Genomic DNA, 18,206 nt, shown 5'->3' on the forward strand with positions numbered 1-18,206 from the left:
CAAATGTTAGTTGCTGGTTGTGGTATAGTACAGCAAGGATGAGTATGGAGCTGAATGGATGTCGAAAACAGATTATGACAGCATGATTTTGTCGCAGTTGGGTAATTAACTAGCCGTATTTTCGCTTGTTCTTTCTAGCCTGTCGTCCCAATCATCACAGAACCAGCTTTTCTATTTTCTGCTAGGCTAGACGCTGTATCTATGTATTACAAAATCTCCCGGTGATGAAAACATCATACTTCGATTTTATGGTAATTAAATAGAAACTTAAAATCATTTCCCCGTTTTGAAAACTTGCACAAAATTGATTTGAGCCTAAACCAGAGCCAAACGTTGATAATTACGTTAGTTTGCTATTGATTAAAATGTGATTTTGTAAAGTGAACTATATCATATTTCCAAGGATGTTTGGGAAACTCCCCATCAGATTTTTTTTTGTAAGTACTTGAACGATTTCCTGGGAAAATAATGGATAAATCCCTCAAATATTGGGGGAAATACCAAAGAAATCCTAGGAAAATACACTGGATGGATCTATGGAATAATTAAAGAAAAAATTCACTCAGGATTTTTTTATTTAGTTCTAGAAGAATCTCTAGACAAGTTCTTGATGTTATTTCTGCAGATATCCTGAGAGGAATTATTAGTTAAGTTACTGAAAGAGTCCCAGACCAAAATCTTGAATGAAATCCTAGAACACCATGAACACCCATGAAAGAATCATTGAAAGAATGTTGTAACAAATTCATTGAGTACATCCTTGAAAAAAAAATCTGTGAGAATCCCTGAAGAGTTCTTTGGCATTATTCATTGAGAGATTCATTGTAAAAACAGTGAAAAGGTAAAATTAAGAATATAATACGTTCAAAAAACAAATGTAAGTCAATTCATACAACAATGATACACATGTAAACACATATCTGAAAAGTTATTGAACGAAATCATACTTTGAAAAGTTAGAACGTATATAATTCAATAAAACACAACTTCAACCAATGTCTAATTCTTCTCTCATGTTTCTTCTCTTCACAGATTGCGCCGGTGGGCCGTAAAAGATGCATTACCTGTTCCATTCCGCAAGAATCGCAACTTCTGTCGAACCTAAATGGAGCAACTGTCCGTGCAGCAAACCGCCAGCAGCAGCGAGTGAACCGATTTTCCACACAGAGCTAGCAGCATCCAGCACTAGTAGTAGCGAAGAAGCAGCATTCCTTCAACTGCAGGCAGCAGAATGGCCCGATGTCCGCCAATCGTCTTGATATTAACCGTGCTGCTCGTCATTGTTCGTGTAGCAGATCCTACGAAATGTGCCCTAACGTCGAACTACGGCAGCATTGGCTACAGTTTCAGCACACACCTGTTCGATGGAGGCCGCGCACCGCAAGCGCAACTCCCGTCGGACTATCCAACCTACAATGATGACAGTGAGGATGTAAATAGCTTTCTTAAGGTACTGAGCTGCTCCGATACGGGGATTCGAGTAGTGAACGAAGACTATCTGCGACCGGTCAATTCCTACAAGGGAGTATTATTAGAGCGTGTTCCCGTGGAACGCCCAGAGAGCGATCACCTATCGTTCAAAAATGAGAACTATTTGGAGGTCGTACAGTGGAGTGACAGTAATGTCACGGAAAAGCAGCTAGAGTTGACTTTTGCGAGAGAGGAGAAAAAGTTTATTAATTTACTGATACTAGATCTAAGCGGAAACCGTCTTAGAAGTCTAAGGCGAGATTATTTTAGCAAACTAGACCGGTTGAAGCTGTTGAAATTATCCGAGAATCAATTATCCAATCTTCCAAGTGATATTTTCTATGACTTAATAAACTTAGAAGAGCTGCAATTGCAGCACAACCAATTGCTCGAGATCGTGCCAGGTCAGCTGCGGCCACTGAACAAGCTGCGGATTCTGAACCTGTCGAACAACACCATTCACGATCTTCCAAGAAACATTTTCAATGGACTGAACAACCTTACCGAGCTGTACATGTCCAACAATCGGCTGTACGTGGTGCCATTTCAGATCTTCAAAGAACTACGCTCGTTGGAAGTGCTCGACGTTTCCAACAATATGCTCGTTTCTTTTCTGGATAATTTCTTTCTCGCCAATAAGCAGCTGCGCGTACTAAGACTGAATAACAATATCATCGAGAAAATCTCGAAGAACACCCTGTATGGCCTTAGAAAGGTTCAAACTTTGGATCTCTCCTCCAACAAGTTGGTATTCATCGATCGGAATGCTTTCGATACGCTGGAGGAACTACGCCACCTAAACATCTCCAACAATCAGATCTACATTCTTCCTTCGACGGTATTTTCCACCTTGAAGAACATTCTGTCTATCAATTTAAGTAACAACGTGATGAGGACGCTACCCAACTCAATATTTTCCGGTCAGTTCAAGCTGGAAAGGTTGTATCTCGATGGAACCAATTTGGAATCGCTCAGCAATTGGGTTTCACGACAAAACAATACAATAAATAAGGAAATCTTGCGCAATCTACGCTATTTATCGATCCGCAACAACACTCGTCTCAAGGAGATCGAACCATGCGTGTTTCGGAACGTCCCGAATCTGGAAACACTGCTGTTGTCCAACAATAGACTGACCAGCCTGCCGAAGGAGATCGGCGAGCTAACTAAACTGCGATACCTGGACGTCGCCAACAACGACATCATGTACATACCGGAGCAAATCCGGCATCTGCATCAGCTGCAGGAAGCGAATTTCCTAAACAATGACTACGGTTGTGATTGCCACATGTACTGGATCCTCAGCTGGATCGATGAACTGCAAGCGGAAAACAATACCCAAAAGATATACGATCTGTTAAGCCTGTCGCAACTCAAGTGCCGCAGTGGCTATCCGGGCGACGTCATCAGAGTATTGCAACACATCAATTGCTTCAAACCGGAACTTCTACAAGCATCGGACAGCAAAATGCACCTGCTCAAATCGGATGCCGTGCTGGAATGTGTGTTCACGGGAAATCCCCCGCCGGACATCATTTGGATTACGCCGAAAAATGAAATTCTCCGTCACAGCCAGGAGCACGATCAAAAATCACTGCTATTCGAATCGTCAAGCGAGAGTATTTCAAATAAGTACCAACAAGCGGTGGAATTCCAGATGCTTACCGCCGACAACGTCACCGGGAATGGTGCACTGCACGAAAACATCGGAATGGGCATTACGCTGCTGGAGAATGGATTCCTCCGTATTCACAATATTTCCCGGAGGGACAGCGGATTGTACACGTGCTACGCTCTTAACATAATGGGCAATGCCACCGCGGGGATAAGGTAAGCGTTTTTGATTTATTTAATGCTGCTCAAATTTGAATGTCTCGGTAAATACGGTGCCCTTTATCCAAGCGCAACAAGCGGTCTTGTTTTCCCAACTTGATGCCAATACGTGATGCAATATAAGTATATGGGGTTACATGGGCGTAGAATTTTCTTTAGAGTGGGGCGAACGACCTTTATAGACATTTTAAGCAAAAATACAATTTTTGACACCTTCCGCCCCCATTTTTATGAATACTTACAAGTTTTGTATGAGATGTGATACTAGGAAGGCTATCTTATCTTCAATTTTCTTGACAAAAAAAATTTTTTTTTTCGGCTAGAGATTGGTTACGGTGGATATTAGAGTGGTTCAAAAAATCGTTTTTGCTCCACACCGCTCATTCGATTATAGATCAAATTCTAAGTGTCTTCTCAAAATTTGAGCTCATTTGGATGAAAACTGAGACTGCACAAGCCCTTTAAAGTTTACACTCGATTCTGTTTTTGCACGGGGGATGCGTACCGTGCAAAAAAAGTTTTCAGTTCAAAATTTCAAAAACCGTGCAAAAAAGTAACACCAGTTCTCGACGTTTCATGCAAAAATAAGGTTTTTGGCGAAAAAAAATGTATGGAAACTTTTTTTTGCACGGCCGTGTAAAAAAAATCCGTGCAAAAACAGAATCGTATGTATATGGGAATTACTATGAGAAAAGCAACCAATTCGTTCAATCGGTCATAGTATTTGCCCATGTGCTCTTGGAGATTTGATCTACGTTAATACTGTGAGATACATTCATCATCTACAACTTTGCCGAAGACCGTTTTCAAATCGGACGCCTCAGTAATTAGTTATTGATTTATATCCAGTCACAAATTCTTCAGCAGTGCTCATTTAACTTCTGAACAGGCAACATTGCTGCACCTGGCGCGAAAGATAGCACGCACAAATCATGGCTACTATGTTTTACTGCATATATCCAGTGATGCCTGCAGAGCAGCCCAATAATTATAGCCAAAGTTTTACAGCTCATTCAAAAATTAATAACTAATTACTGGGGCGTCCGATGTAAAAACGGGCTTCTGCAAAGTTGTAGCTGATTATTGTATCTCTCAGTATCAACGTAGTTCTAATATCCAAGAGCACATGGGCAAACACTATGACCGATTGAATGCTTTGGTTGCTTTTCCCATAGTAATTCACATATAAACTTTAAAGGGCTTGTGCAGTCTTAGTTTTTATCCAAATGAGGTCAAATTTTGGGAGGACACTCAGAATTTGATGTAGAATCGAATGAGCGGTGTGGAGCAAAAACGATTATTTGAACCACTCTAGTGGATATAGGTACAAGGATATCAAGAATTCTCTAAAGAAACATCGAGAAAACAAATCTCTTTTGGAGATGTTTGGACGAGTCCTGCATTGAAGCAACTCAAATTTCACTATGATCGCACTGGAAACATGCATTCATAAATTCTTTCAGGTATTCCTCCGTATAGGGAAAGTGTACTAGTTATGGCCATAGTGGTTCCCTACTTGGCCATACGGGAAATTTCACTAACTTCCACATTTTTAATTTTTTGAATGTTTAAACATCAAGATACACCTTAAATCTTACTTATACAACACACAAAATCTTTTAAAATGTGAAAACATTCAAGGAATCCCGTATGGCGAAATAGGGAACCACTATGTCCATAACTGGTACATCTACCCTATATCTTTTAGGTCTCTTCTGAAAAATTCTTCTACATGTCTCTATAGATTTTTTTTTGTAAATAGTAATTACAAGTAATTACAGAATTTTCGAAAAAAGATTGCAGCTATCCCATTATAAGCTTTTTGATGGAATTCGCCTGAAATTTGTCAGTGGTTTTTTCGAATTATTTATCATCTTATCAATTATTGATACCGTTATTAATTGAATTTCTTTGGATATTCTTCAATAAATGAATTCAGATGTTCAAATTTGAATTCCTTCAGGAATTAAATCCAGAATTCTTGTTGAGATTGTTTCAGGAAATCTGCTAAAAAAATATTTATCAAAGGTTTCCTACAAAAAATTGTCCATAGATACCACAGAGAATACTCCCAGGAGTTCCTCCAAAAAATTTCCACCACGATTTCTAGAGAAACTATTGTGGATATTCTTTACAAAAAAACTATTAGGCGTGATTCATAAAACAATTTCAATTTCTTCACAGTTATTTAGAAGAAATCCTTAAAGGCCTTTTGGTGCGTCATCACAAAATGGCTTCTTCCAAAATCATTAGCATATTGTTATGATAGTATTGGTATTTGCAACATCGATGAAATATAACTGCTTATCACCTGATTTAATGGATAATTTATGCGAAGAAAAATGCTTCAGGTGGTATTTCAATATTTAATCAACACTTTCAGGTACAGCATTATCAATTTAGCGACAATATACATGAGATTTATATTTTCAAAAAAATCTCCGATTTTATGCCGCATTTCATTGCCCCACACAACTACACTTGTAAATAGAAGGTGCTTACCTTTTCCATTGTAATTCTGCAGCAAACATTTGTGTTTTGGATTTCATATTGCGTTCACTACACTTCCACTAAACAAATCTTTCATTCACTTCCCTTAAAGGAACACATTTCAAACGGGAATCAAATATTTATAAAGTTTTATCAACCGCAACACTCAAAACTATTATGGCGGTGGTTTTCACTTGCTGCGAATCAACGCCGCCACCGCACACTGAGACATACCTGTGTTTATAGTCTAAAATATCCAACTTTTTTCCTGTTGTATTAATTTTCAGTGCGGATAGATTGGGCAAAGCATAGAAACTGGAAATTCATACGTTATTTGTTTTTCGATTCTCTCAAATTACAAAAACCATCTCTACGAAGCATAAAATCATACCAAGAGTTTATCAATTTGGACCACCCAAAATAATTGAAAAGCTCCACAGTGCGATGCGTCGGGATGCGTCGGGACGCGTCTATCGTGTGTGCACAATCATCGCGATCGTTGAGCGCAGTGATGTCAGAGTTGCTATCTGTAAAATCATAGCATTTAATGTGAATTGATCACAAAAATCACTAAAATGTTATTAAATCAGTGATCTTGTGATGAGAAACTATTTGCAAAATGATAACTTTTTATGATATGCAGCAAATGTTCCGAAAACAAGCATATAACAATTGCTAAAAAAAATCTGTCACCAATCACCTGGCAACACCGTCATTCCTTGCAAACATAAACCGTACCGATGCATAACAAAAATATGCGATAAATCCAATAAAAAACAGAGAAATTTCGTTGCCCTTCATTAAATTGTAATGTTTTCTTTTGATATGTACGATTGAAGAGTTGATTTCCAATACTCGCCAATCTACTAAATTTCCCATGTGTTTACATAAAACTATGCTTAACACAAATGTTATATTTTTTGTTTGTTTGTTTTGAAAATATACATGGAAAGGCGACACTACTACTATTACATCAATGATGATTCTAATGATTCTTTGACTTACACGCCGCTTCACCTTAAATACAAATAAAATTGTTGCATAAATATTCGTAGCAATTATCGAGAAATTGTTGATATTTTTTTTCGGATTGAATATCTATTAGGAAAATCTATTAGTGAATATCTGTTAGTAAAAGAGAACCGAATTCCATCTAAAATGTGTACCCTTTGCCAGATACGCGTGTTTCAACCTCAAGGCCGTGAAAAAAGCATCGATGGATGTAATTCTACCGCAATCCCTAAATGCATTAATAGATTTTCTATAGAAATTATGTTAAAATTTTAATTGAGTTGCTTATGCAATTATTTAAGAGTAGTGTTTATCACAAACACTGAGGAAATTCTGCAAATAAGTAAAGTAAACTTTGCAGTAATTTCTGGAGTAACTTCTTGTAGAATCCTAAAAAGTATATAGAGTAAAGGACTTGAAAAAATCCCGAGATAAACCCAAATTATCTAAAAACTAGTATAAAACGGCAGAAATTTAAATTAAGTTTGAAATGTTGTTGCATATAGGCAAAAATATATGTAGAAGCTTTGAAAAATAGGTTCAATCATGTCCATTTATATGTTGAAATTCCACCTGTATGTCTACATCTATAAAAAAAATCTGTTCTCTAATACTGGGGTGTTTTCACATCGACAAAAGCTACTAAGCTCATATTTTACTGCAATATGCCTCGTATTGAAGTTCTTCTTTATTGCAAATTCATTCAATTAAGGGGCAGGTTCCGTCACTGGTTTCGGAAATTCCAAAAGCAGTTTTTTCGTTTGAAATCAAGAAAACTTACACGAAAATGTGTGCACTGTATTCTATTCTTTGTCCGAAATACAATGAACAATTTTTCATCGAATAATTTTCAGTTTTGAACAGAAAACTACTCTAGAAGTTGCAATGATGACGATGGTAACGATGACGGATCCTTGAACGTTAAGCCACGAAAAACCCTCATGTCAAAGTAAATCATTAAAGTGCCCAAGTAGTTCTTTACCCTAGTGGAATTTTATGATATGCTTTCAGATGATAGTTGTTTTTCTTCTTATTATTTAACAAACATATTTGCAATAGTTGAACAACTAATTTGGTATTTCCATGATTCACTAACTACCGGAATCGATCAAAATATCTGAAACTCGACAATAAGATGAAGTAGACGGAGCATATACAATAAGTAATGTTGCAATATTAGAGATGAACCAAAAGAGCCAATAAAAGGATTCGTCCAAATGTCCATTTCTAAACGTGTTATTAAAGTTTAAACAGAATCACAAGATATTCTTGTATCATACGACTTCTATAAAATAAATTATGCACAGGTTTATAAATGCTTTCTTGACAATTTCCCTATTGGCGATCAAAAGTGAGGTTGGGTTGCGAAATTAAAAATAAAATGAAGATTCACAGTTTCCTGTTGCTTGAATTGCAAACATCTTGTCAGTTAAATTATTGCGGTAATTTCTCTTCCAAAATTATCACTAGAAATTCTTATTAAGATGCATTAATCCCTAATCTAGAATAGCCCCTTCTACGCATTTTAGTTTTGCGTTTGATTACCAATAAATGTTTAGGAATATTTCTCTTCCTTATCGCATTTACATCAGTGCTTCTCGTTTTATCAACATTTGCTCTTATTCCATGATCCCATTGTCTTCAAGAACTTAGGAACTACTGTATCCAAACACAATAAAAATCTTCGAGTCGATGCTCCCCAACTATATGAATCCATGAAACCATATTATCAATTTTTCTGGCTTACTAGAAAAGAAAATGATAAGAAAAAAGATATCCGGATTTTAGTACTTTCTCGATGCTTATTCTCGAAACTGACACTATAAGCACCCAGAGATATATTTTATGATGAGTATTATGTTCGTTTGCTGAGATTTGAGGAATATTTGTTTATTTCAATTTTTAAAATTTTTAAAATAATAAAGCCATTGGATTTTTTGGACAAGTAGCAGATAGACAGGGAATTCTGTATTCCCTGAAAACTTTAAAGATAAACTACTGGAAGCTCCAGATAGAATGTCCAACACATTTCATGCGTATTTTTATAGTAATTGTTCTGTTTGAATTTCAAACCATGTTTCTAAAAATAATGATTAATTTTGGCTGATTTATTGGTTTAAAAACTAAATTGAAAAAAAATACGATTTGCAATGCATTGTGAAGTGTACGTATTTGTCAATAAACTGAATTAAAATGGAAATAATGCAAATATTTGCTGTTGAAAGCTTAAAGTTAATCATCTAAAAAAAAAAAATACCGTTAGATCAATTCCGACTTCTTAAAAAAATGCGAAATTGATAAGACATTTCTGTCTAAAAGCTTTTACTGTAATTTTTTTCTGATATTTCTGATATTGCTGCTTCTGAAAAAATAGAGTGGTTCGGGGAGTCGTGCTTGTTTTTTTTTCTTGTGTCGTCGGCGGTGCGCGCGATTCGCTGAGCAGTAGACTACACACTCCCTTTCACGTTGTGCGAGTGCGAAAAAATATTCGCGTTCAGTCGAGGATGGATTACAAAATGGTGAGCTCGTTTCATGTTTATGGTTACACATTTGTATCGAGGCAACGTAACATTATTGTATTTTTCGGCAGTCAGTTGGGATAGGGAAGGAATGTTAGGGTGTAATGATTGTTGCTTCTAGAGACCGAGAATACCTCTGCATCTCCACAATCACCACGGGAAGGGTATTTATTAGTGGAAAAGGAAAAGATCTGGGAGTCACCTTTTGTCGGTGATGCGATCTATGGATAAGGAGGAAAAATACGGTTTATACTTAAGGCTAGTTTTTAGTTTTGTCTCAAAAAGTTTTTTGTAGAAGATTTGAAATAAACGTCAACATCTGTAATGTCGAACCATTCAAAAGAAGTTTTTATTAATGGCGAAAAGATAAAAATATATGCGTATATTTTAAATTATATGAAACAGGAATAATGCCGACACTTGTAGTGAAGAACCATACAAAGTTTGTTTGAAAATTACATAAAAGTATTACTGAACATTTATGCCTCAAGAAGAAAAGTCTTTGGTAGAAGTTTCAAAATAAACGTCGACAATTCAAAAAATATTTTAAGTAGCGTTAGCGTAGTTACGGTATACTTCGTAGATTGGATACTAGCAACATTCATGTTTCTTTTTAATGGTCTCATCCTGACTACTTTCAAGAAAAAGGCAGGGGGGTATACCTTGTTCAAATCATAAACAAGAATACTAAAAGCATGAATATCGCTATTCCCGGCCACGCCCATCTTTACCGTAACTTGGGATAGGGGAAGGAAATGTTGATGTAGCACTTACTTAATGAGGGGCCACCGACTCAGCGACACCCTCATAAGTGCTACGGAGTTGGAGGTTGGGGAAGGTATATTGTCAGGATTCGCCTAGAAAGCTGGCGATAGATTATAAATATTTGTTGTTTAAGCGTTTTCAAATTAATCTTTTGAAAGCCGGCCATGAAAAGAGAAAACACTAGCTTATTTATAGTATAAATAGTATTTCGTGAAATGCTTGTCGATTGTGCAGTAATATTTTTGCTCAATAACCAGTAAAAAGCAAAACCGATCCCTCCAGGGTCATCGGATTGTATAAAATAACGATACGCGTAAAAAAAAATCACGCCTATTGAAAAACTGTACTGTGCCCAATGAAAAACTGTACAGGGTGGTACTGTATTTCTAGATAATCGAAAAACGAAAGGAAGCGCGTTCGAACTAAACACCCTAGGATAACACAGTCGGTTTTTCTGCTCAAAATTATACGAAAAGCAGAATCGATCCCTCCAGGGTCATCGAACGGTTAAAAAGCATCCACAACCGATTGTTAGTTGCGTAACACCCGCCCGGACAGAATGCGCAATCTGAACATAATTATCAAACTCCGAAAATAACATTTTCCGTTCAAGAAACGATCAGAAGTTCCACGACGCGGACAAAAACGATCCGGAAGGCTCACAAAAGAAAAAGTATCATACTGGAACAAACTCACCGGATTGATTCTCTAAATTTATGTGCTGCCTGTCACTTCCGGATGGTTCGGTGAACTTAGGGCAGCCAAAAACCAACAGTACTGAGGATACAAATCAAACAAATCACTTTTTCATTTTTCATTTTTTTTTTTTAAATCTTTATTTGAGTGTATTTTAACGCACGATTTTCATTTTTCACTTTTCACTATTCCATTTCTGAATGTAAAAACTGTCCTGCTTGGGCTTCACAAAGCACTACCCAGCAAGACGCTCCAAAGCAGGAAAAAAAAATCTCCGGCGACGAAAACATGCGCGAAATTGTGAGCTAAATCTATCGGACGACGCAAAACCGAACTGTCCTGCTTGGGTTTCACGAAGCACTCATTCAAAAAATATTTTAAGTAATGTCAAAAAGTTTCTATGTTTATTAGAATTGTATAAAACAGGCATAATTCCGACACTTGTAGTGACGAACCACACAAAGTTTGATTGAATACAGTTAAACCTCCATGAGTCGATGTTCCATTACTCGATATCGACTCATGGAACCATACTAACAATCAAATTTCATGGTTACTATGATGGTCCCCTCAAACAGCTACTCATAGCATTGCTGTTCCATGACTCGATATTTCCATGAGTCGATGATCCCTTCAATATCGACTCATGGAGGGTTGACTGTATTACAAAAAAGTAATGTTTACATGAAAAAATGTGTTATCATGAGCATGAAACGAGCTCACCAGTTGGTAATCCATCCTCGACTGAACACGAATATCTTTTCGCACTCACACAGCGCGAACAGCAAAACATCTCGGCGCCTCGAAAACGAACCGTCTTGCTTGGGCTTTCCAATACACGCGAACCGAAAACCAAACTCCCGGCGTCCCGAAAACGAAGCATCTTGCTTGGGCTTTCCAAAACACTGTCAAGCAAAACCCGCGAACCGGAAACCGAACTCCCGGCGTCCCGAAAACGAAGCGTCTTGTTTGGGCTTTCCAAAACACTGCCCACCCGCGAACCGAAAACCAAACTCCCGGCGTCCCGAAAACGAAGCATCTTGCTTGGGCTTTCCAAAGCACTGCCCAGCAAAACCCACGAACCGAAAACCGAACTCCCGGCGTCCCGAAAACAAAGCGTCTTGTTTGGGCTTTCCAAAACAAGACCAGCAACTGAAAACCAAACTCCCGGCGTCCCTAAAACGAAGCGTCTTGCTTGGGCTTTCCAAAACACTGCCCAGCAAAACCCGCGAACCGAAAACCAAACTCCCGGCGTCCCGAAAACAAAGCGTCTTGTTTGGGCTTTACAAAACACTGCCCAGCAAAACCGGGAACAGAAATCCAAACTCCCGGCGTCCCGAAAACGAAGCGTCTTGCTTGGGCTTTCCAAAACCAACTGATCACACAATTTGATTTATATGTTTAAAAACTCTTACAAGTACAACAATCGTGATTAACACAGTGCAACAAATTATATTTACTACACTCGCTTTTACTGTCCCTCGCCATCCCATTCCACCAATTTACGAAGGCTATCAAACTATGTAGCAATAATTTATACAGGTTGCCTGCATCTCGTATACGTAAAGCAAAAACTTTGATATATCAGGTATCAGAAAGTTTCCTACAGGAGATATTTCACTGACGGGTACCGTATAAATGGATCCACTGGCTTCGGTGTCTTCTGTGAAAAATCTTCCGTCTTCCGAAAACTTCAGGAATCTTACACGGTTTATGTTGCTGAACTGGCAGCAACCAGCTTCGCTTTGGGGATGATCTCAAATATGCTCGCAGGCCACTTCTTCATCTTCTCGGATAGCCTTAGTTCTATTGAGGCACTCCAGTCGATGAAACCTGTAGTAAAGCATGCATCTTATTTTCTTACAATAATAAGAGAGCAGATGTGTGCACTGGTCGAAAGATCATATAAGATTACCTTTGTATGGGTCCCCTCACATTGCTTAATTTATGGCAATGAGAAGGCAGACTCTCTCGCAAAGGTGGGCGCTGAGGAATATGATAGTATAATTTCACACGATGAATTGTTTCATTTAGTATGTCAAAGTTCTCTTCATGGTAGGCTAAGCGATTGGCTAAATGGCCAACTGGGACGGTGGTTACATTTCATAATACCTAGAGTTTGCTTGCGAGCTGGTGGAAAGGTTTGAATGTAAGTCAGGATTTCATTCGCGTTCTGTAAAGACTTATGTCCAACCATTACTCGCTAGATGCACGACAAAGAGATCTTTGGTAGTAGCGGAATTTGGGGCAAGTGTGCCACCTTAAGCAAATTGTTCACTTACTTTGCATAAAGCTTATAAAATTCACCAATTTTGCCTCATGATGTTAGTTTTACTTTTTTTCGTTACTACTGTGCTATTTAAAACGAAAATATTTTCAAAAAGTATTAATTTTGGAGCTTCTCAAATATCATCCAAAATAACTTATTTTTCGACACTATGGGGCAAGACGGCCACCGAATGAACATCGCATGGAATTCTACTTGTAATGAAATTTTCATTATTTTCTATTAATATCATTTACAAAGCAGACGCTAGTCGATAGTTTAAAAATAATTTGATGTTTACCGTAATAAGGGGATGCTTTATAACAAGTTTCAAATCAAGCGTTACTCTCTATTACTCAATTTGAATAACTAAAATAGTTTGTTTTGCCTCGATTCAATACAATATATGTATTACCCTTAAATTAAGGCAAATATGTATAATATTACACTAGATCAGCGCTAAATAACGGTAAAATAATGATATAGACATGAAAAATGGTACTTAATAAGCCGAATGAAAAACGGTACTTAATAAGCCGAAAAAACACGTTATTATTGAATATTTTGAGAAAAAATCACTTTGGGGGCAATATTATAAGTTATTCCCCTACTATACTTCAGAAACCACTACTGGTGCCTCATTTTGGTTTATTATTATGATTTTGTTGATGATGCTTACATTTTTATAAATTTCACTCCAACAATTTTCGTTTACCAAATAAGTGGCACACTTGCCCCAATAAGTATAGATTTCAACCAAACTTGATTTCGTATGTGGGCATTTTTTTTTATTATCGGACAGGTTTGGGCCGGAGGTTCTCCGATTTGCATGAAATTTTCATCAGAGGTAGAGCTCGTGGATACATGACCAAATGTGAAATTCAAAAAAATTATAGTGGCCTATTTTCCCGGAAAACTCTAGATGAATTTTCACGATTTCTCTATATACCTCAAACTTTGAAAATTCATATCTCCTGAACTATGCATCGTAGAACAAAAATTTTTTAGTGAAATCGAAAGGAAATTTTCTCAGCAATCTATTAAAAATATAAAAAGAAAAACATTTCTCGGAAAACTTTTCACCATGGAGAAAATTGTCGGAAAAATAGCGAAAAAACTATCGTCTGTATCATGAAAAATTTTCAAAAAAATATTTTTTGTTTCATCAATCCATACTCTAACTTTCGTCCATAGACGCCAAAGTGGTATCTTTTACCGATTAGGCGACAGAACTGAAAAACCGATGACCACCCGCACGCTTCCCATAGGAAAATGTGTTCTATTGTGGGCCTCATAACCGTGCGCTAACGGCGGCAGTAATTTACACGCATTGTAAGTGTAACACAGTGAACCATCCTTTCCTTTCCAGTCAGAAGAAGCTTTTCGTCAATCGGACCACTCTCCATTGGTCAGTTGGGTGTTTTGTGTGCCCTTCATCAGCAACGTTATTTAGTATTAAAGCTAACAGCCTCTATGAAAGACGCACGGGAAGTTCTTGTTACAATCAATCATTATTGTAACGTTTGAAGGATCAAATCTACACAACGAACGGCGAATCAAGCGAACGGCTTCACTTTAACAGATTTATTACCACTGAGAGGCAGCATGCCTACTCGGTGGAGAAACGAAAGGAACTACATTCTTACAAATTAAATGGGTGCGCCTTACAAATTCGGACAAAGGACAAACATTTGAAAAGGGCCCAAGAGGTCTTGAGTCTTTTTTTGAGAAACGTTGCTGTTGAGCCCTTTTTAGCCCGCCCACGCAAACTAACGCCACTATCAGAAGGATTGGTGTTAGCTCTTCCTTATAGTGGTATTGGTGAGCGTGATCGAGTTGAATTGGGTTCAACAGCGGCTTGCAAAGCCAATGTTTACCAATGTCGATGTGCCCTTTTGAAATGTTTGTCCAGGAACGATTGTTTACATTCTGATTCCGTTCTAATGGCAATCGGGTTTGAGTGCTAAAGGTTCATTCAAATATTACGTAACGCAAAATTTGTCAGTTTTAGACCCCCTCCCTCCCCCACGTAACAGCTTTTGTATGGTAAATTTTAAATTTTTGTATGGACCATAACACTATATAAGACCCCCTTCTTCCCCCTGTTGCGTTACGTAATATTTGAACGATCGCTAATGAGCGTTCACTGACTGGCAGTCCACACCACGGAATGATTCAGTGAGTAGAAATCCTCTCAGTCAGTTCAATTCATTCGGCGAATGGATGCTAAGTGCATTAACTCGTGCCTAGCAGATACAAGTGTATTGGTATTCACTTAGGCTTACCAGATGAAAATTTTGGAAAGGAGGACATGTTGTGTGACTGGCTTTAAAAAAGGAGGACATTTTTTTTTGCACGGAAAATCGGGGTACTAGTATTCTTGGGACTATAACATTTCGAAGTAATGATCATAGGAGTGCTAGAGTCTTTAGTAAAATGGTATAATCATACCTGAATTTCTCCAAAAAAATTCAAAAATATTGTCATCAAACGATAATCACAAAAATAAGGTGGAATTTTAAAATATTGACAGTTTTTTCGAAGAACAGCGTCTTCAACAAAATATTGATAACTAGTGGTTTCGGCAAACTTCGTCTTGTCATCAAGTTGGCGTTTTCACCATGAAATGTCCCATACAAAATGATAGTTCCGTTCACTATCTTTTTTAACTTTCCCGGTGAGTATCTTCAGCTTATTATACACGCAAACACGATGGAACTCTTGATAAACAAAATGTAGAAAGAATCATTCAAATCCAACGACCCGTTTTCAAGCCTACTCGTGACATACAAACACTATTCAATTTTTATTTATTTAGAAGATAGAAGATAGATAAATGGATTGTTGACTACACATGTGTTCAAAAAACCTGGTGAACTCTCGTTAATCTTAATTCTAACAGCTTGAACATTCAACAGAGTTTAAGACAGAAATGAGAAAGAAGTTATGTGAATGCATTTCAAAAGTTATATTTGCTCACTTTGGAAAAAGGAGGACATTTTTACTCCAAGGGAGGACGGGAGGACATATGATCAAAAAGGAGGACATGTCCTCCCAAGGGATACCTTCTGGTAAGCCTAATTATTCACTTCACTTCGCGTTCCTTCCGATTGTCGCTTTTACACAATCGGTTTCGACGCTTTCATGCTACACTCCGCCTAGGACGGTACAGCTATCACTGAATGTTCGATAGCAGCAGATTTTTTGCTATTTTGCATCGGTGGCGTTCAGGTGAGTGAGTGAATTTTCTCATGCTTACTGAGGGTCGGTTCCTATTACCTATATTATTAAATGTTAGGATCGTTTGGTCTCAATAGTAAAGGTTACGAATAAAGGACATACAAAACACCCAACAGACCAAAAGAGAGTGCTCCGATTGACGAAAAGCTTCTTCTGACTGGAAAGGAAAGGATGGTTTACTGCGTTACACTTACAATGCGTGTAAATTACTGCCGCCGTTAGCGCACGGTTATGAGGCCCACAATAGAACACATTTTCCTATGGAAAGCGGGCGGGTGGTAACCGGTTTTCCAGTTCTGTCGCCTAAACGGTAAAAGATACCACTTTGGCGTCTATGGACGAAAGTTGGAGTATGGATAGATGAAACAAAAAATATTTTTTTGAAAATTTTTCATGATACAGACGATTGTTTTTTCGCTATTTTTCCGACAATTTTCTCCATGGTGAAAAATTTTCCGAGAAATGTTTTTCTTTTTATATTTTTAATAGATTGCTGAGAAAATTTCCTTTCGATTTCACTAAAAAATTTTTGTTCTACGATGCATAGTTCAGGAGATATGAATTTTCAAAGTTTGAGGTATATAGAGAAATCGTGAAAATTCATCTAGAGTTTTCCGGGAAAATAGGCCACTATAATTTTTTTGAATTTCACTTTTGGTCATGTATCCACGAGCTCTACCTCTGGTGAAAATTTCATGCAAATCGGAGAACCTCCGGCCCAAATCGTCCGATAATAAAAAAAAATCCCCATGTAAAACTAAATACTTTTTCCGTTCAAATGCCACAATAACCTACACATTTGAATAGTTCCACGATGTACATTACGTTAGAAAAATCTGTTAATAATTTACCTTTTACCATGCTATTTAGAAACAACGAAATCTTATAAAAATCCACTCAAATTTGGTTGTATTTGCAAAAATCAATGTGAATACGTGAAAAATAGAGAAATTTTCATCGTATTTTGATCATTGTATTGTGAACTATAAGGGACTATAGTATATTGTTAAGCTCAAACAGAAAATATATAATGTAAGTAGATGAAAAAACCGAATTTAGTACTATACCATTTAATTCCACTAGAGTTTGTATCCTTTGACAGATACGCGTATTTCGACCTCAACTGTAAGGTCGTCTTCAGTGTCGTGTAGTACACGACACTTAAGACGGCCTTACAGTTGAGGTCGAAATACGCGTATCTGTCAAAGGATACAAACTCTAGTGGAATTAAATGGTATAGTACTAAATTCGGTTTTTTTCATCTACTTATAGGTATTCTACTAAACAGCTCGAAGATTTATTATCATATATTATCAATATAATGTAGTTTTTATAAAAAGGAGGGGTGGCACACTTGCCCCTATGGCACACTTGCCCCAAAGTCCGCTAGCTAGGAGCTTTGGTGGAAACTAAAAAATTTCGAAGAAGTTTCTCATAACACAATTACATATTTTGTGATTGGAATAAAATTAAAAGTTTCTTCGTATAGCAACCCCCTCTGACTACGCCCTCGTACGGTTACATACAACTCACCGGCACTGCGTTCTACTGAGAGCCGTTATTTTGGAAGCTTGCCACATGCCAAAATATCGACAAACCGGCGCGCCACTGCGGTTCCATTGTTGATACTGCTGTAGTTCCTTGGAACAATAAGTCCAGGGAAAACAAGCAAACACGAAAACGGAAAACTCTGACGGTCGCAATGACCGGCAGCTTAAACGCCGGCTACAGTTGCGGTCATTGGTCCCTTTGGAATCGATTCCTCCGGTCGGTGCGAAAGGCTGGGAGGCGTTGGCGAAATGAGAGGCACAGTATAGTTTTATATGTCAGAAAATGCCACTATCATCGTCACTGGCGCGAATGATGTTGAGCGACAAAGTCATCGTTGCTCTACTAGATGATGCTAGAAGCTTACT

General features: G+C 37.7%; 1 protein-coding gene across 1 annotated transcript in view; it reads left to right on the forward strand.

Moving 5' to 3' along the window:
• LOC5566986 overlaps nt 1-18,206 on the forward strand; it is a 131,315-nt gene that overhangs the window by 86,316 nt on the left and 26,793 nt on the right. Inside the window, exon 2 of the mRNA XM_001651341.2 lies at nt 1,033-3,300. Coding sequence (XP_001651391.2) covers nt 1,232-3,300 — 2,069 coding nt within the window. The 5' untranslated portion in view covers nt 1,033-1,231. The remainder of the gene's footprint in view (nt 1-1,032; nt 3,301-18,206) is intronic.

Source organism: Aedes aegypti, chromosome 2 (assembly GCF_002204515.2).
Source record: "Aedes aegypti strain LVP_AGWG chromosome 2, AaegL5.0 Primary Assembly, whole genome shotgun sequence".
Lineage (NCBI taxonomy): Eukaryota > Metazoa > Arthropoda > Insecta > Diptera > Culicidae > Aedes > Aedes aegypti.